The sequence below is a fragment of the Xenopus laevis genome, chromosome 9_10L, assembly GCF_017654675.1.
Source record: "Xenopus laevis strain J_2021 chromosome 9_10L, Xenopus_laevis_v10.1, whole genome shotgun sequence".
In the NCBI taxonomy this organism is placed as follows: Eukaryota; Metazoa; Chordata; class Amphibia; order Anura; family Pipidae; genus Xenopus; species Xenopus laevis.
The window spans coordinates 94,240,185-94,261,490 of NC_054387.1; the positions used below are offsets into that span (position 1 = coordinate 94,240,185).

The 21,306-nt window shown below is 37.3% G+C and overlaps 1 protein-coding gene across 3 annotated transcripts in view; it reads left to right on the top strand.

Moving 5' to 3' along the window:
• The window catches only part of gls.L (glutaminase L homeolog), a 70,937-nt gene that overhangs the window by 11,131 nt on the left and 38,500 nt on the right, over positions 1-21,306 (top strand). For all 3 annotated transcript variants that reach the window (XM_018236235.2, XM_018236238.2, XM_018236236.2), the window contains exons 3-9: positions 829-950; positions 7,091-7,220; positions 8,389-8,468; positions 11,885-12,048; positions 14,842-14,900; positions 16,634-16,666; positions 20,813-20,871. In XM_018236235.2, coding sequence (XP_018091724.1) covers positions 829-950; positions 7,091-7,220; positions 8,389-8,468; positions 11,885-12,048; positions 14,842-14,900; positions 16,634-16,666; positions 20,813-20,871 — 647 coding nt within the window. The remainder of the gene's footprint in view (positions 1-828; positions 951-7,090; positions 7,221-8,388; positions 8,469-11,884; positions 12,049-14,841; positions 14,901-16,633; positions 16,667-20,812; positions 20,872-21,306) is intronic.

Consider the following 21,306-nt stretch of genomic DNA (forward strand, 5'->3'; position numbering starts at 1 on the left):
AGGGCACCTTATTTTCAAACTGCTTAAAAGGGCACCTGTAAAAATATTTTCCCCAACCGAAATGGAATAGAGCCTGCACTCGGGTTGGGGGTAACAATAGTTTTTTTTTAAATTGCCCCCACCAGTGCTAGGCCACCCTCACTAGGATGGATCTCCCGGTACGAGGGGCACACACACACGCATAATTGGGGATGTTGCTTGCTCATTATACATACACATGCTTTATTAGCCCGCACCTTTGGTTGGGAATAATATTTTTGCTCAACATGTGCCTTTTAACACCTTTGTGATTCCATCAGAATCCAGCTGGGGCATCCCCACAACACCACTAAATGGCTGAGAATAACCATAATTTATCTTAGTACTGGGTTAAGTGGGAGCCTGAGGTTTCTCCGTGTAACTATGGGAGTTATTTTATGATTTCTATTTGGCAGCTGGTGGTCTTGCCATTTTCCCACAGATAGAGCTTTCACATAAGTTTGGAAGAGCCCTTCTTGTTGTCCAAGCTGGTTTTCTAGGTTAAGGTTATTTAATATTTTGTAGAAGCAATAAATGTGTACTTTGATTTATAGTGTTGAGGTATATGCCCAGCTTTACTTGCCCACCACAAATGTCAGATTTACAGACATGAACTGGGACAGTCAACCAATTCAAATTGTCTTGTGTGTTGCCCTAGTGCTGTATTACAAGAAATATCATCCAAGTAACACAATGTGAGGAAAGAGCCTTGTTTGTACATATCTTACATGTTGGGAGATGTATGTGGTATTAATGATAACGAATGAAGCTATTGGAGCTGTATTTGATTTATTTTTTTTCCTTATACAGGCATTAAAGGCTACGGGATTGCGCACATCTGACCCCAGGCTGAAAGAATGCATGGACATGCTAAGATTGTCTCTTCAAACAATGTCTGATGGTGTCATGCTAGATAAGGAACTCTTTAAAAAGTAAACACAGTAAAACTTGCAAACAATTTTTTTCCCCCTTTTTTTAATAGATAAAATATAGAAAATATGATGCTAGAACTCAGTGTGCGCAGGGATGGCATTTTAGTGTATCTTGAAATTATATTGAAAAACTATTCCATGTATATGATATACTTTCCCTTAAGGTATATAGATATAGGAATGGTATCTATTATTTTGAATGACAGATACCCTGGGGTTGTTCAGATTTTTTTTTTTCTGTAATTTGGATCAACATAATTTACGTGTACTAAAAACCAAATATATAAACAAATTACATCAAATGGAATTGTTTTGGCAGGTACAGATATAGGATCTATTCTGTGGAATTTATGGGTCCTGATTTTTATTTTGGATAAAAGATCTTTCCGTAATTTGGATTGCCATACCTTAGGGATTGTTTTGCCACCAATATGAATTTAACTGCCATTACAATGTATATTTGAAAATGCTTCATATGGGTCCTTTTTCAAGATACTAACTAAAATGTTGCCCATCATATTGTACACCCTTATCCACAGACTTTTGGCTACTGGACAATCCAAACCAATATAGGCCATTGTCCCTGGGGTAATTAATGCCCTTAAGTAGTTGGGGGGGGGGGAAGGGTACCAGCTGGTAATTCTCACTGGTCCCTCTTTTCATATCTGCAGTCTACTGTGTCTGCACCTGGAGCCATAAGCTGTATTGTTTCTGAAATAAATTATACTTTAGTATTCCCTTACGAACCATCAATCAATAGAACCTGAGTTTCACACAAAGCAGAGAGGTGGATTTGCATTAATTTAGTATATATTTATATATGTGTGTATTGATAGGTCTGTCAAACACACATGCATACACAACATATTTTGTACTTCCATCTATTATTTTTACTGTATTCCCAAAATTAAAGATGAATGTTTCTCTCTCTGGGAAGCTCGATAATCCAGGTGTAGATTTTGATTAATTTGCTACATTAATTGATAGATTTCTCAGATCAGCACCATCTGTGGAATATTTAGCAACTATTGCATCAATTAGAACAACTGCCTTTAATGAAACAAAATAAGAAATGTATCAACTAATGTATCAGGTTTACATAGTCTATTCCCCCCTCCCAGCTGCTTTAGAAATAAGAAGGTAAAAAAATGAAACTTTAATCTTCACTATTAGAAAACAGTCACAAATAGAAAGTACCTAAAAAAATATCTTTGTTTCTAGTGAACTATTTGAAAACAGCTGTTGGAAGGTGGACAACCCCTTAAAGGCACCCATTACTACTACCTAGGTGCACCCAAGCTTATTAGGAAATTCATAGAGCCAAAATTGTTCTTCAAATCCCCTGATATTCCACCTTATTTTGCCTATCCACACTCTTCACCTACAATTGTTTATATTAATTCATCAGCCTAACATTTTATTTGCAGCTGCAACCATGTGTCGGGTGACCTGCACATCCCTCCAGCTTTGGCTTTGCCGAACATCACTAATGACCAGTCCCTGACACATTTTACCTGCTGTAACTTGTTGAATCCAGCAAACCTCAGCCATTTTAGTCCTGGTGCCTTACAGGTTGTGTATGTTCTCCCCATGCCTTCGTGGCTTTCCTATAAATAAAACATGTTTCTAATATAGTTAGTTAGCCAAAAATGTAATGTATAAAGTCTGGAGTGACTGGATGTCCAGAACACTACTTCCTGCTTTACAGCTCTCTTGTTTTCCACTGATTGGTTACCAGGCAGTGACTTGAGGGGGGCCACATGGGTCAAAACTGTTTGCTTTTTAATCTGAGCTGCATATAAGGATCAATTGCGAACTCACAGAACAGTTATCTCCCATGTGCCCCCCCTTAAAGTCGCTGACTAACTCAGAGTTAGAGAGCTGAAAAGCAGGAAGTAATGTTCTGTTCTGCTTTTATAGATTACATTTTTGGCTAACTAAACAATATATTAGAAACATTTTTTATTTTGCACAGGCTATCTATTTACCCAGTTTTTTTTTTTTTACGCTGAACCGTTCCTTTAAATATCCCACAAACCCAATCATCACACCCACAAGTAAAACATACAATATATGAGTGTACTGAGTTAAAGTGCAATGTGCACACCATCTACATATGATTACAAGAAAAAGTGTATCTTGACTCCAATATGATCAATCAGAGAAACACTGTTCATCTTAAGTGTCAACTATAAAAACATTGTAAAATTATGTATCAACAATGTGAGGTTATTTAATTAAAACCATGTGTATAGTATTCACATAATGACTTTCTTTAAAAAATACTTTTTAAATGATTTTTATTCTCTTTAAAACAAGCCCAGCTCACTATATTGTCACATATGGTAGTACCATATCCTATATACTCCCACTATTGCAAATTTTAGGGGAACAATTACTCATTTAGAAAATGATTTATCCAAATCAAACATCCCCCGTATACTCTACGACAGGGCTCGTATCTCAAGGGTCACATATTAATTGCTCACCACAGAGTACATAAAATCAATTAGTGTTCTGTTTAGCATTTGGCCAAATGTTTTTAAGAATCCAGTATTTGTCCATGTCTATAAATTGATTTTGTGTTTTCCTATCTGTAACCTCAACTGCTTTGCAGAAGCTGGTAGGACTGTTACAGTCCTACTGTTTTCTAAAAGAAGAATTTTAATATGGTGCATGAGGTGGGGGCTGCAGGGGAACCGGGCAGGGGGAGAGTGCTGGGCTTGATGCGTGGCAAAAATGGTCTGGGGAGAACACTGTAGACAGTAACTTAAAGGTAATACAGAAGGGAAAAAAACACATTCTTCATCATTTAAAAGTGACCTTCCCCTATCATGCAATTTCTCTGCTATTGTTTGCTGCCTTTTCTTAAATTTTTTCATTCTTGTCATTTTTCGTCATCTCTACTGGAAATTTCCATTGGTTCACTGGTTTGTGACCAGTAGCAAAATGAAGGTGATGATTAAACCGGCTTAACTATATTAACTTTACAGTTCCAGTAACATGACTACACTTTAATGAACCTCCAGTAAATTCTCCTAGAGCGTGTGTTCTGTAGATCGTATACTCAGAAATAAATTGTAACAAGCATAAAGTGTACCGTATAACATTTAGCTCTCCATGTAGGTATTAGTCTTTATAAATGTATGCATGGTGCTGGACAAATCTACTATTAAGTAAAAATTACTTCTACTGTACTATGATAAATCAGGCCTCTTTCCACTAATTTGGGCACAAATGAATGCATTAACATTTTTGAGGAACCCTCCACTCATCCTGGTTGAAGTGCAGCAATTACGTTTTGTACACAAATCTATGGAAAAATTACTGTTCCCCACTGACAACGGCCTGCCGTTCTATCTGATCAATTAGATTTCAGCATTCCATAGGGTACAACCAAATGCTTTTCTCTGTCATTCCATAGATTCCAAAATCACTTGCCTGCCATCTGAGCAGTTTAGATTGAGTCATTTCATAGTATCAGAAAAAGGCACGATCATAGAAAAATTACTTCCCCCACCAGAGGTGCAGTTTACTAGAGCCTGTACTTCATTTGGGGAAAACCATAATATTTTTGCAATAACTTTTTTATTTATTTATTTTTAAAAACAATGTGTTGGCTTTTTTTTTTCTATGAAAAATATGCCACCAGAACCAGAAGGGAGTTTCTTGCAAGTGCATGCATGTGACATAGGATCAGGGCTGTATGTCTATTAGTAATTAACATTAGAATAAAAGGTAGTTGCCCTGGCCTCCGGAGATGCACCAATTCTGCTCAGGTTTCATTAACTATTGAGAAAAACAGCAATCAGTTGCTGAAGTTGAGCTTGTACATTTGAAGCTGATCTCAACCAGCCTTCAACTGTGCTTGCTTTCTGTCAGGAATCACATGCAGGAGACCTTTGGGATAGAACACTGGTGCAGTTCAGGAGGGGACACAGGCATCTCTAGGGCTTACTACCTTTGAGCTACAGTATCAGTACCATTCCCAGACTGTATTGGGTAATAGAACGTAAAAGCTTGTTTTATCCAATTTTTTTCTGTTCTCTAGATGTACCTAGAAAACCATATGTTTTCAATGTCTTCTAGGTTGTCTATTTTCCAAATATATGTTATATAGTTTCCCTTACTGTTTGATCCAGAGGAAGCCGAAAAACCCCATCTGAAGCCTCTCCAATTTGCCTCAGAGGGGGAAAAAATTCCTTCCTGACGCCAAAATGGCAATCGCACCAGTCCCTGGATCAACTTGTACTATGAGCCATCTCCCATAACCCTGTATTCCCTCGCTTGCTAAAAAGCCACCAAACCCCTTCTTAAAGCTATCTAATGTATCAGCCTGTACAACTGATTCAGGGAGAGAATCCACATCTTTACAGCTCTCAAATGATCCATACAAAGAGGGAGAAAAATGCACCAACATGATCTAAATGTCCAATCTATAATGTTATTCCCCCCGTTCACCTCAGTATTACAATATTAAACCCACGGTACAAATTTCATGTTACATTGTTATAGTTACTTGGACACTCATAATAAGCCTGGCTTGGAAAAGCAGCCTAGGTTAAAGGTGGCTAGAAGGGAAAGAAAGTGAAGGAAATATGTCAAAGAAAGAATAGAATGGGGGTGGAGTGGGGATTAGGAGTGGAGATTAACAGAAATGGAAGAAGAAATTAATTCTGAATGGAAGAGGCTTCTTTGGAAAAGTTACTGTGTTTCAGTGACCATGTTATGGTGAGGGGGCCTGCCTAATGCTAATCCAACGGTCAATATATATATTTTTTTTAATTCAGGCATTTTTATTTGAGCAGCATAAGAGTTACAATGATATCATATCAGTTATCATATGCATCTGTAAGTGTACATAGAATTAGGATGAAATACAGCAGTAAATCGTTACATTTGTGTCCAAAGTGACAGTATACAATTCGTAAGCATTGATCTTATAGCATACAGTTTGTACAATGAAAAGTTAAATAACTCAGTCCGTCCATTTGCCCCAGATTTTCTCATACATGAGGGGACTGCCTCTGGCTTTATAGATAAGTGCTTCCACAGCACAGAGATTTTTAACTTCAAGAACCCACTGTGGTCCAGAAGGAGGAAGGGAGTCTTTCCACCTCCTCGTAATCATTTTCTTGGCCACAAAAACACATTTATTGACAAATAAACATTGATGGAATGTAATTAGGCAACGGTCAATATTTAGTTTTTCCCACAATAACAGATTTGACCATTTTCTTGCCCCAGCCACCCATGATATTACTAATCAAAAGTAAAATACACCCCCTCCATGGAATAAACCACTGGTACATGGTGAGAGAAGGGATCATGCTGATTGCAATATTTATTTATCCTGATATATGTTGGAAGTAGTGATGTGCTGGTCGGTCCGATACCCGCAGGACCCGAGAGTCGGGCACATTCAGGCTGACCTTTGCAGGTCCTTAGTCTGCCGGCTTCCGGTTTTATAGGATTGAGCCTAAATGGAGGGGGGAAGCTGGGTGTAGGTCAAGCTTTTCTTGACCCGCACACCACTAGTTGGAAGGGTTCTACATTAAATGGTCTCTCTTGATCTCTGCAATTAGGATCTTGTACATGAAACCGATGTGTGAGTATTACATACCGGTTATTATATGCGTAGCACTTCATTTATATTATGTATTATATGTGAGATTAGTACTTCATTTATTCTACTACAGTATGTGTTTTGCATTTACCCTGTCTTTTGCGGGCCCACAACAAATGTAACTGGCAATTCATTTACCATGGATTCATCCTAACCCCTAGTGTGGTGTGTGTGTGTGTGTGTGTGTGTGTGCGCCCACTGTTTTATACAATGTGCACATGTAAATGTTTTTCCTCTCTGAGCATTTAAGTATGGAAAAGCACTCCCATCTGAGCTTTTACATGGTTCCCACTGAAGTCAGTGAAAGCCACAGGACGTGGGAGGTGTCCTTGTTATCCGCTACATCTGATTTAGCTTTAAATATATGTCTAATGTTAGCCTACCCAAAAGAAAAAAAACGCACTCTGCCTACTTTCATCCAATAGAAAGAATTGTATCAGAATAACTGTTAAACATGAAAGTTGCAGACTAACTTCATTTGAAAAATATTTCATTTTACTTTTGTTTGGTGTAGGTGTGTTCAAAGCAACATTGTGCTGCTCACGCAGGCCTTCCGAAGAAAGTTTGTGATTCCTGACTTTATGTCTTTTACATCACACATCGATGAACTTTATGAAAATGCCAGGAAGTTGTCTGGTGGAAAGGTACTGTCTCATGCATCTGCCACTGAATACTAAAATCATTTATTTATCAGCAAAGTTTGTAGCAACAGCTGTAATTGTCCGTTTAGACAATTACATTTTTAATTAATTTAAATTTTTTTTTATTTTAATGCCAAAAGGAAAAATGAAGCTCCTCAGAGTATGTAACAATAACAACCAAATCAAACTATATACAAATTAATTTAACTAACAAATTAACTATATGCTTAACAATTTTTTAGAAGTGGGCAGTTTCAAGGAAACCTGCAGCCCTGTGTTGAATAACCTGTAAACTGAAAATAAAAGTTCTAGGGCATTAGCACATAAGGTTTTAAACTTCTCTCTGAAAATGTTTTATTTGCATTTAATCTGTGTGTTTGTTCAGAGCTGTGGAATATGTTGGCATATTGTAAATACTTATTAATAATGTTACCATACTAATGTTATAAGTTCAGTACCACAGTCTCCCCTCTTTCAGAATTCCACTATCCAAGCAAAAACCCTCACAGATTTTCATTAAAAGTTTTGGTCAGAAGTTAAATTATTTTTAATTCAGTGGTTTATATGAGATTTGGGGGTCACATGTAACAGCAGAGTCTCAAGCCCATTTACCGACCAGTGGGCAAATTTGCTGGTGGGTAACTTGTAAACACTGTCCTCCTGCCCCCCCCTATAAAAAACTCTTTGGGCAGCCTGGCACGCACAGTCCCTCCTTAAAGTTACCCCTTACCAGCCATTAATTATTGCCCTAGCATAAATTTGCCCATTTTTGTGAATGAGCCCCTCTATTTTTGGGGAATTTTGTATATAATGAGGCCAGTGGGATAAAAGGTGTAAAGCTAGATGACAGGTCTTCAATGCAAATTACATTTTAAAGAGAGTATAACCATGAAGGTGACCGTACATAGGCCAATAAAAGCTGCCTTCACTGTGATTTCATGATTGGCTTTAGGCCAAAAGATTGGATCAGCCCAATTCGACCTGGCACATGAGATCTTGCAGTGTATACCCATCTGACCTGTATATACATGTATCCATGTTTCTAACTGAGTAGCCAATGAAAATGTATTTGTCTGGAATCCATTGGTGCTATTAGTTTAGTTGACATTATTACAGTTTTTATTTCCAGAACAGCATGTTGTGTCTAATGAATTCTTTCTTTTTTTTTCAGGTTGCAGATTACATTCCTCAACTAGCTAAATTCAGCCCTGATTTGTGGGGAGTTTCTATTTGTACTGTAGATGGGCAAAGGTAAATTCTTCCAAAATAATCTTTGTATTAACCCTATTGCAATAAATCCAAATCAGTTGTTTCACAAAAATTAAAAAGGCTCATTTAATATAGTCCTGGGCCCAATTTGAAGAGCCCTAAGTGGTGCAAAATTGTGCCCCTTAGTGTATTGTTATACAGCACTTGCCGCCCAGGGCATTGCTGCTCTCTGCACCTTGCACCTGCCAATTTTTAAACTTGTGTGACTGCACACTTTTCCCATCTGATTCACTTATGAATACACTGTTGCCCAATGCAAAGATCGCCATATTCATGGGGGAAATACAGTGCCTAAAGCCCCACATCCCATTGGCCACCCTCCCACCTTCCATCACATCCTGTGATCCTTTTAATATAGACCTCTCTGCAATTGTGTGCAGGGCATAGGACCAAGTTATGCCTCTGGCCCTGGGTGCTAAAGTGCAGAAGTTTGCACTTGTCTTTTACACTCTGTACCTTAGTTTAAACTTGGAAAAACTGTGTAAACAGATAGGCTGTGTAAAATAAAAAATATTTCTAATGTAGTTAGCTAGCCAAAAATGTAATGTATAAAGACTGGAGTGACTGGATGTGTAACATAATAGCCAGAACACTACTTCCTGCTTTTCAGCTCTCTAACTCTGAGTTAGTAAGCAACTTGAAGAAGGGGCACATGGGACATTCAGTTCACTGAGTTTGCAATTCTTAGCATGCAGATTAGATTCAAAAGCAACAGTTATGACCCATGTGCCCCCCTCAAGCCACTGATTTGCTACTGCCTGGTAACCAATCAGTGGAAAACAAGAGAGCTGAAAAGCAGGAAGTAGTGTTCTGGCTATTATGTTAGACATCCAGTCAGGGCCACCATCAGGGGGGGACAAGGGGGACAAGTGTCCCGGGCATGAGAGCACCTAAGGCGTGCGGCAATCCCGAACAGCCGAAATGCGGAAGTGCCCAAAGCCAAACAGCCTAAGGACCCGAAGCCACAAAAACATCCGAAGCCGAACTCCCGAAGCGGCGAAAAGACGCGAAGTCCTGAAGCTGTGAAAAGACCCAGAGTCACGAAAGGAGGCGAAATTGAAGTGCTGAAGCCACGAGTTCAATTCTACTGAACACCGATGTGGGGTTTTTTTTAATCCCCTGGCCACCAATGTATTATTTTAATATTCTATAGGCCCTTCTACCAATTTTTTTTTTTTTTAAAAAAAGTTTTTGGGGCCCCAATTTTTTTTTTAACTTATAAGGGGGCCCTGACCATCAATAGCTTTTTATAACTTGTGTGTGGGGGGGTTACTTTTTAGCGCTTATGTCTGTGTGGTCTTTGGGCGGGATAGAGTGGGGCTTGGGTGGAGCGGGCGGGATCTTGGGTGCGGCTTTGGCGCTAGTGTGGGACTGGCCCACGGGGCCCCGAAAATGTTGTTGTACGGGGCCCCGTGATTTCTAATGGCGGCCCTGCATCCAGTCACTCCAGCCTTTATACATTTTTGACTATCTATATTAGAAATTATTTTTATTTTGCACAGCCTATCCATTTTTTTGTATACTGTACAATTCCTTTAAGGTCTATGGAGTTACTAGATAAATCAATATTTAATGGCACTGCCTTTTTCCCCCCAGAGGCTAAGTGACCATAGGATGGAAGACTGTATGAGAACAAATTTAAAAGATTATAATTCCAAATTATAATTTCAAATGTCTGCCACATGTTCCCAATCTGCCCACGCACAGCGGTTGGGGGTCCAGAGGGGGCCCTGAAACTGCAGTTCCAGTGGGCCCCGGCCCCCTAGTTTTGATTGATCAAAATGTCTAATCAGTTTCCTCTCATCATTGCTTAAAGTCAGGTCACGGACATAAAGATCACAATGTGGGCAAAATTAACCGTGCATATTTGGCATAGATTAGAATAGTTTAAAGGGGTTGTTCACTTTTCAACATATGAGAGTGATATTCTGAGACATATTACAATTGGTTTTCATTTATTATTTGGGATATTTAGCTTTTTATTCAGCTGCTCTCCAGTTTGCAATTTAAGAAATCTGGTTGCTCGGGTCCAAATTACCCTAGCAACCATGTATTAATTTGAATAAGAGACTGGAATATTAATAAGAGATGACCTGAATAGAAAGATAAGTAATACAAACTAGTCATAACAATACATTTGTAGCCTTTCAGAGCATTTGTTTTTAGATGGGTCAGTTCCATTTGAATGCTGGAAAGAGTCAAGAAGAAGATAAATAATTGAAAAACTATTATTATTAAAACATTGAAGGCCATTCTTAACATACCAAAAGTTAACAGAAAGGTGTACCACCCCTGTAATTGTTTTGCCAAAATAAAAAATGATCAGATATAGGGAAGGCTTCTGCAGGAGTGGGGTTTATTCTTAGAAGGCATTAGAATTTAAATTGCAATAACACACAAGCAAACAGTGCAATTTTTATGATATAGTTTATAATATGCCTTTATTTTATGTAAGGCTGAGAACTCAGAGGATCGTGTTTGAAAAGCGTTTTTTACAGTGAAAAGGTGTGAAGTTGTGGAATTCTCTTTGGAAATCTGCTTTTTAGCAAGTGAGAAAATAGAGGGCTATTGAAAATCACTCTTAGCACAATGTTGACCCAGGGACTTGTTCGATTGCCATCTTGGAGTCAACCTTTTTTCTAAGGTAAATTGGAGAGGCTTCAGTTGGGGTATTTTTTTTTTTGCCTTCCTCTGGATTAACTAACACTTAGGCAGGTTTTATAAACACATTTAAAGGTTAAACTTGCCGAGTAAATAGGCACCCCTATTTACTTGGGGTGCCAAAAGTTAGGTAACCCCAAGTGATTATATTTACTTACCTGACACCCCCAGGCTGGTGCTCCTATCAGGAGAAAACTGCACCGGTCCAGGGTTCTTCCAGTAAGCACCACGGATCGATCGCCTTCCTTCTTTCTTCAAATTTCCTGGGGCAGACGGCTTTTCGCGCCACTGCACATGCACACCCACGTGAAGAAAGAAGATGGAAGGCGATTGTGCCTAACTTTAGGCATCCCCAAGTAAATAGAGCTTTCCTTCTCCTTTAAGTTACTATGTAACTAAATGGTATAGTTATCTATTGCTCTTTAATAGTAGAAAAACTAACATTACTTTGTCTTTACATAAGAGACTACCGGTATATTCTGAATAAGTATTTATCAATTCTATATGACTCCAGAAGTTAGCATTTTTACATTGGTGCCATACCAGTGGCTTTCCTATAAATCAGAACTCACTTTACTAGCTCCACCCACTCCACAAGAGTATCCACTAGGCTTATTGTCTCCGTTTAGCAATGATTTACCTTTGCCAAGTTACTTGAAAAAGATGACAAAGCATTTGTCTTTATGTATGCATTTTTACCGAGTTACTTATGTTCCTTTTAATCTGTCTCCTTGCAGGCATTCAGTAGGCGATACCAAAGTACCATTTTGCCTCCAGTCTTGTGTGAAACCTCTGAAATATGCCATTGCAGTAAATGACCTCAGCACAGAGTATGTTCACAGATATGTTGGAAAAGAGCCCAGTGGCTTACGGTTCAACAAATTATTTCTAGATGAAGATGGTAGGTAAATGTATATGTTTTTCATGGCATGAAAAATTGACAGTTCAAATGGGCTTGTGGGTGTGAGAGAAATCTAAATATCTTGCTGAGTTTTCTAAAGGTCTGTGCAAGTCCAATATTTATTAAACACCGTGGGGTTCCCTATAGTTTGCAAATAAGGGCATTGCAAGTCATTTATATGTGTTCACAGATGACTTCTTGGACAAAGGTGTGATCAAACTGGCATTCTGGGTAGCTAAGTGGCAGATGATATTTTGTGTTGATACATACAAGATTATGCACCTAGGATTTAATAATATACAAGCAACGTATACCCTTATGGGACTACATTAGACAAATGCATGATGGAGAAGCATATAGGGGTACTTGTGGATAATAAAATTGGCATAGCAAGCTATGCCAGGCCAGGAAAGAAAATATCACCATCAAGGAAAAGTGATGTTATGTTACTGATGTTATAGCTTTGATTTTTCTGCCCCTCAAACTGGGTATATTGAGTCATGTGTATGGCATCCTAAAATGTGGAGATTATCAAGGTAGGTTTGGAGTGCAGTATTGCTCCCAGTGTCAGATCTGTTCCAGATCAGAAGAATGCAAAAACCCAATCTGAAGCCAGACTAACATGTTATATTTCAGTCTACAATTCCATCTACCTATGAAATCTCCCCAATAAACAATTTCCTATAAGTTCACACTTTTACCTATTTAGATCTGCTGTCCTGGCTTCCTACACAAGCAATATTCATGTATTCCCCTTGTAAGAAAGGAAAGCTTTGCAAAGAAAATTGTTATGGTTTGATAGAAAGGTTAGATTTGAGATTGGATAAAAAAAAACTGGCATCTAAATAAGCCGGGTAAGCTGAAACTATTATTAGTTAGGTACAAGTAGGTAAACAAGAGCATGCAAAAAAAAAACCCAACACAATCAGGTAAGCTAAAAGGGCACTGCTGCGAGAAAAGCAAACTCACTTTCTTTAAAGCAAAACTATACCTCCAAAACGAATACTTAAAGGGATACTGTCATGGGAAAAAATTTTTTTTTCAAAATGAATCTGTTAATAGTGCTGCTCCAGCAGAATTCTGCACTGAAATCAATTTCTCAAAAGAGCAAACAGATTTTTTTATATTCAAATTTGAAATTTTGTGTCATGTGACTTGTGCTCTGATAAACTTCAATCACTCTTTACTGCTGTACTGCAAGTTAGAGTGATATCACCCCCCTCCCCTTTCCCCCCCAGCAGCCAAACAAAAGAACAATGGGAAGGTAACCAGATAGCAGCTCCCTAACACAAGATAACAGCTGCCTGGTAGATCTAAGAACAACACTCAATAGTAAAAACCCATGTCCCACTGAGACACATTCTGTTACATTGAGAAGGAAAAACAGCAGCCTGCCAGAAAGCATTTCTCTCCTGAAGTGCAGGCACAAGTCACATGACCAGGGGCAGCTGGGAAATTGACAATATGTCTAGCCCCATTTCAGATTTCAAAATTGAATATAAAAAAATCTGTTTGCTCTTTTGAGAAATGGATTTCAGTGCAGAATTCTGCTGGAGCAGCGCTATTAACGGATTCATTTTGAAAAAAATGTTTTTTTCCCATGAAAGTATCCCTTTAAGAAAGAGTTTACATCATATTAAGTGGCATATTAAAGAATCTTACCAAACTGGTATATATATTTAAGTAATAATTTTAGCATCAGTGGCTGGTTGACTTAGTAAAAAGTTGAAACAAAGTAAAAGTAAACAAAGGGTGCAGAACCTGATCTTATGTACTTAAGGGCAATAAAAACCTTGCTCTTTGACTGCAAAACCATGTTACTTCTTCTTTTACGATTCTTCAAAGATATACTTACTCCTTTTTTTTTCTTTGGTATACAACTCACACACCAGTATACAAATGGACTATTATTGTCTTACCTATTGCTCTTGGTTTTTTTAACTGCAATGTTTTTATATGTAGCTTTTTCCTAATGTGGAAAGCCCATGGCAAGGTGCTCGGTCATGTTACGTAGCATATTTATAAATCATAAACTATGAGGCAGTATCCCATAATGGATCTGTTGCCATTCAAGAGCTGGGTTTGTTATACCCATACCTTCTTAAAACATATTTTCAGCTTTTATTATACAACATATCAGTCCAAGTATAGAGGTGTAGAAAGCTATATCAATCTGTGCCATTCATGGGAGTCCACAGAAATTTTTCCAGGGAGGCAAAGTCAGCAATCAAAAATAACTTGTTATTTTAAACTAAGCCTGTATACAATAGCTTGGTGTCAAGAACAGAGCTGCTAATCACTGGGAAGACTGAGACAGAATATAAGAGACTTTATGGCAACATAGAATAAATACAGAGGGGCTGTTTTGGTGGGTTTCCATTGCACAGCTGCCTCATATAGCCACTTACTGCTCAATAATTAGACAGGCCACTTTTTTCTGATTTTCTCAGTCTCACTTTCATTATGGAAGGTACCAATGGACTGCATAAAACTATATATATCTGGTATTGGTGTGCTCGATAGGTATGCGCTTTCAAAATCGGTTAAATTGTAATGCATATACTACAATGTTTTCCTGGATATGCTAAGGGGGTTATTTATTAAGGATCGAGTTGTGTTTTCCATGAAAATTCAAAGTTTTTCCAGTTGATTTCTTTTTAATCAAAAAACACATTTTCGGGTTTCAAAAAAAAAAGTTTTGTTTAAAAAAAAAAAAATTAGAATTGTTCAAGTTTTTTTCAAAGTTTTTTTTTTAAACCCAAAATTTGATTTTGGCACTTTTTCATATTTCAGATAAACCACACAATCCTATGGTGAATGCTGGTGCTATTGTCATCACTTCTTTAATAAAGGTGAGTTACATGTAGATTACATTAGTGTGTTCTCTTCTTCTCAGTGGTTTTTACAGTTAAAGAGGTGGTTCACCTTTAAGTTAACTTTTAGTATGTTCTAGAATGGCCAACTCTAAGCAACTTTTTAATTTGTCTTCATTATTTTTTTTTTTTTATCATTTTTGAATTCTTTACAGTTTTCTTCTGACTCTTTCCAGCTTTCAAAGGGGGGTCTCTGACCCCATCTAAAAAACAAACACTTTGCAAGGGTACAAATGTATTGTTATTGCTACTTTTTATTCCTCATCTTTCTATGCAGGCCTCTCCTATTCATATTCCAGTCTCTTATTCAAATCAATGCATGGTTGCTTGGCTAATTTGGACCCTGGCAACTAGATTTCCGAAATTGCAAACTGGAGAGCTGCTGAATAAAAAGCTAAATAACTCAAAACCCACAAATAATAAAAAATGAAAACCAATTACAAATTGTTGCAGAATATCACTCTTTGCTTCATACTAACCATTCATTTAAAGGTGAACAACCCCTTTAAGAACTGAGACATATATTACTTAACATTTACTAGTGGGTGCTAATATGTTTGGCAGGGACTTGGTACCTTTTGTATTGGTCAGTATGTGTAAGTAATCTGTATGTGTGATGCAAACACCCTTCTTTTGTACAGTGCTGTGAAATGTTGGATTTTAAAAAAATATTTGCTAATAACAGCTACTGGGAGGCTAATAATATACATTAATCGAACCTTGAGAGTTAACTTTATGGCAGTGTTCCTTAATAAGGATAAATCAGACACAATAGAAACAAAAAAATGCTCCATTATAAAAGAATCAGAAATGTTTTTTTCATTTTTTTTTTAATGAGTGCATTGCTTTCTTTAACTCTTCCCAAGCCTAGTTTTCCAAATAAGATGCTGCTACTATGTGAGGCCACATTTGTCTTGCTTTTGATTTACAGTTTATCTAAGCTCACAACAAGTTGTTTTTGATACCATGACCTTCCTCACTGAGCAGCCTGAGAGTGGGAGGCTCCTGTGGTGTGTATGTGATTTTTTAAAATTACCCTGGTGACTGTTCTTAGAAGCAATTACCAGGCAAATGCTAAACATAGACAGGTGTTTGTGGGCTTTTCAGTGGTGCATACATAATCCACCAAGATATTGATTTTATTGATGTTTACATTTTCTGCACTTCTGGCTCTGACTCTTGAAACAGTGTAGCAGCTGATTAAAATAGCTGACGGAGAGGGATGACTTCTGGTATATCGAGTCAGAGCCAGAGAACAGTAAGGGACATTTTTCTGTTTGTTTTTTTTTTTACAATTTTTGCATTTAAGAAGACGTGTACATTTTTGTGCAGAAAAAGTTATATGAAAAATTTTAGTGCAGCAATATTATATTGCTCCTGATATAATCCTGTAATGAAGTCTCTGTTTTAAAACGGCAAATTATTTTTATATATTTGACTTCAAAAATTGAAGCATCAGGTAAGCCATTATAGTTACAGTATTTCCCAGCAGGCATCCAGTATACAAAATTGTGCTTAGATAAGCTGCAATCACTCTTTGTTGTTACGGTGTAAATTCATGTCAATATACCCCCATACCAGCAGCTGTGAATATAACCTGGCCTCAGAACAATGACCAGGTAACAAACTGTATTTATTTATTTTTGATGTGGGGGCTTGGAAGTAGATTACTTGCCTTTACATATATTTAAAAATGTTTTCTTCTTTTACAGCAAGGAGCGGGCAATGCAGAAAAATTTGATTATGTGAGTAAAAAATGTTTTTGTTCCAGTGTTATGAGACCAGGCAATAGACGTATCATAAGTTATTATTCCTTGGTGTAAGTTTAAAAACATTGAAGAGATTCAGGGGAACTTATGTGTGTGTATATGTGGGATGGGGGGGCTCATGGGGAGCTGACAAAATATTTTGGAGGGGGGTTATTTAGAGGGTTTATGGCTCCAGTCTTGAACAGCTCCAAAGATGTTTATATAGCATTAATTACTATTAGTATTATAAGTAGAATTTTGTGTCATCCCTTAAATCATCATTTTTTTGTAGCAGACAATCAATCCAAAGCTATGTGAACCTAAAAATCCAATGAAATTGAGAAAATCAATAATATCAGTGTAATAAAATAACTGCAGTTTGAATAGAATAGTTATAATATACACAAAAAAAAACTGTGTTTGCACTCTTAAAGTGTGTCTTGTCACCCATAGGGTTGCCACCTTTTTTTGCATTTGTTTGGACAACAAATTTATCATTGAAGTCTGCTAAACCCAGTTGTGCGCAAAGAGCTTGTTTTAGGACCTTAAAGTTTGTTGCATTTGGAGTCCCCTTGACTAATCCAGACCATTTACTCAACCTGGCAAAAGGGTGGCAGTAGAATAAGGTACTAGTATGTTTACCAGTAAACTGTTTATTTTCTCTGGATTTATCTATGGGCTCACACACTGTCTTTGGATAAAATCGATACTAGAGAGGAGCACACACACAGTGCAGAATTAAACTCATTTTTATAATAATTCTGCACTGCATGTGTGTTCCTCTCTTATATTGATTTTCTCTGGCTACTGCAGGTACTGATTTATGATTACAGAAAAAAGGAATCAATTGGATAAAATGAAGTCTATGGGAGACAGCCTTTCCGTAAATCAGAGCTTTCTGGATAACAGGTTTCCGGATAAAGGATCCCATACCTGTATCTCTACTTCTCTAAATACCTGAGACAATCGCTCATTATTTAGCACCATATATGGAAATTTGAGATTAGCATTATGTTCCATGGGTGTACCATTTTGCCACCTTTTCATTTTTTTCCCAGCGCTAGTAGGGTCGTGTCAGTCAGTCAGTCAGTGAGCAATGCCAAAATCATATTTCTGACCTCCAGAATGAGCATTCCAGTGTGTCCTTCTCCCCCACGCTCAGCATCAGAGTGTCCATTAAAACAATGTGAAAACAACATGTTCACCATCAATTGGTTCCACAACTTACTCTTCTGCATTTTCACTAAAATGTTCAGGGTTAATGGCTTCACATAGTCTTGGCTCTGCAACACCAGGTTTATCTTTAGATACCCCTTGTTCAGCCCATAAGTCCCATTATTTGGCACAAAGGGTACTGTGTTCATTGGTCATTTTAAGTACCCACCCAAGATGACTTTATCCATTCATACAAGTTTTTTTTAAATCCTAGAAGGGTTTTTTTTTTTTTTTAAGCCAAAAACTGTTGCATTTCATTGATTCCACAGTTCATTGGATACAATATATCCTTACTCTTGGCACCTAAAGCATTTTATATACTTTATATTATATACTTTAAAGGGACCCTGTTTGTCCTCTCCCAGATCAACTTGGCCAGTCTTTAAGGTCCCCATAAACGCAAAGATTTCTCTTGCCGAACGACCGATTTTAGCGAAGTCTGACCAATCCTTTGAAATTATCGCGCAGTTAGTGGGATTCGAACGATCGAACATCTTGCGATTTTTCGGCCTACATCTGTCAGGAAATTGATCGGCCAGGTTAAAAAATCCTTGTCGTCCCAGTGCAATCTATCTATGTTTGCAGGGCCAAGCAGGCAGCTACCCTTTGTTTTCCTGGCAAATTGGTCTTTTTAGTTGATGGACAATACATACGATTGTACGTTTGTTCCGAGATAATCGTGGTCTCACGATGGCGATCGGATCTTTTAAAAAATCTCAACATCTATGGCCAGCTTTAGGGCCAATGGCTATAGTCTCTTATCTTTTAATAGACACTTAAAGGAACATTGACACAAAAAAGCACAAACGTGAATACACTCCAGAACTTTTTGTGAAAACTTGAGTAGTTGCAATTTATGGAAGAAAAAAAGTCAAAGATTTGCATAAAAAAATCCTGCAAGTAAAAGCGTCCACATGTACATAGAAGTCAATAGGAATTGTCTCCACTTTCAAGCATTTTTCTCCCCACAGTTTGTTAAACAGCTGAGATTTTCAGGGATATATTTGTGTGGGCTTTTTTCCACTACAACATATGCAAAATCAAATAGCATGCAAGGCTCTGTGAGAATTAGAATCTTGTCCGGAGAAGAGATTATTTCTGCTATATTGCAGAATAATAGCAATTACATTTAAAAATTAAAATGAAAAACTTTCAAAATATTGAAAATATTTAATGTCTATTAGAAAGTTGCTTTAAGAAATAATGACACATTCCTAACTGCAAGGAGAGTGCAACTATTACTAATGATGCAGCACTAAGCTGTTGGTTTTGTGAAAGAGCTACTCCAAGCTTCCCCTAGCCCAGCTGCATTTACCCCTTTCAGATGTGAGCCAGCAGTCTCAAGAGAGAGACTTCCTGCATTCCCACTGGGCTGAGGGCAGTGCAATCTTTTGATAGGCTGGAATAAAACTATAAATTGTAGTCCAGCCTATGGAAGGATCATGCTGCCACCAGCCATGCGTGAATGCACAAAGCCTCTCTCTACATGTTCAAGCAACACTTGCCCGAGTGTCATGATGGGGTAAGTGCGTTGGGGCTGGGGTAAATTAAGGTTGGTATTTTAAAATATACATAGTACAGTGATGCATTATTAGAAATACTGAAACTTTCCTTTAGAGTGTCAGGATCACTTTAAAATTATATCTGTATTCAGTATGCAAAATAGAACTGCAACAGTTTTTGGATACATTTTAATTTCAACACCTACAAATTATCTGAAAAATTTGAATTTGTAGAGGTTTTTGTATTCTTTAGCACATTATTTTAATTTTGTACTTTTTTTATTTGGATCTTCTAATAAATATCATGACATTCGTAGTTTAAAAGTTTGAGTTTAGTCATGGTTTCAAAAACCTCTAAAATCACTAAAATCTGACCTTTGATAAATAGGCCTCTTAGGGGCACATTTACTTAGGGTCGAATATCGAGGGTTAATTAACCCTCGATATTCGACCGTCGAAGTAAAATCCTTCGACTTTGAATATCGAAGTAGAAGGATTTTGCGCTATTCCTACGATTGAACAATCGAAGGAATAATTGTTCGATTGAGCGATTACATCCTTCGAATCGAAGGATTTTAATCCATCAATCGAAGGATATTCCATCGATCAGGAAATTGTTAGGAAGCCTATGGGGACCTTCCCCATAGGCTAACATTGGCCTCAGTAGGTTTTAGGTGGCGAACTAGGGGGTCGAAGAAATTTTTAAAGAGACAGTACTTTGACTATCGAATGGTCGAATAGTCGAACGATTTTTAGTTCGAAATGTTCGATTCGAAGGTCGAAGTAGACCATTCAATGGTTGAAGTAGCCATATTCGACCATTCGAAATTCAAACTATTTTTCCTCTATTCCTTTACTAGAACTAAGTAAATGGGCCCCATAGTGTCCTATTTTGTATAAAAAAGGTTTTCATTCTGTAGATCTTTAGCCATTAATATTTGACCTCTGTTTTATCTTCTTGCATACAAAGTAAAACCATTGCATTGTCACATCTCATTTGCCCTATTTATATGGCTTCCTCCCAATAGCTACTTATTTAGATGAATATAATACACGTATAGAATCTATTATCCAGCATGCTTGGGACCTGGCATTTTAAGGATGAAAGATATTTCAGTAATTTGGATCACCATACCTGAAGTCTCCTAAAATCATTTACACATTACATTTCAAATAGATTTCTTAATTATTTAAAATGATTTTTGACAAAAGTGGTAGTTACTTTTATTGTTCATTGATCAAACCTTAGCAAGTACAGCATACAGCCTGAATCACAGAGCTTATGGGAAGATAGTTCTTAGAAAGTGCATGGCCAGAGTCCATTATGTTTGTTTACAGAGTTGAAGCAAGGTTTCCAAAATGCTGTGTTTACCAATACATTATCCCAAGGGTTTTTTAATTTAATTTTTGTCTTTTGTATTTATAGGTGATGCAGTCTTTTAATAAAATGGCCGGGAATGAATATGTTGGTTTCAGTAATGCCACGTAAGTCTGGACTAACTTTAGTACATATTGCAAGTTTTTTTCTTTAATAAAGAGGCATAAATGTAGGAATAAAAACAATTAAAACTATATCTGGCTCTCCTAATTCATGAATCATCTGCTAGTTATACTTACCCACCTATCACAAATTACTTTCTCTTTTTTTCCCCCAAGTCATTTATTTTTTTGGAACAATATATAATAATAACATACAATATGAAAGCCCTTCTCTTAAAAGAATTGCTTGGTTGCCAATAAAGCTTCTTTATGACAGTGAGGAAGTGAGAACATAATTATGCCAACCTGATTATTATGTGAGCAGAAAAGTTAGTAAAACAAAAATTTAGCTTATTCTAAAAACTGTACACATTTTTCTTCTCTCACACATCTGTCAAAACTTGTATGAGCAGTTCTGATTAGAGATCCTCTTTTTCACCA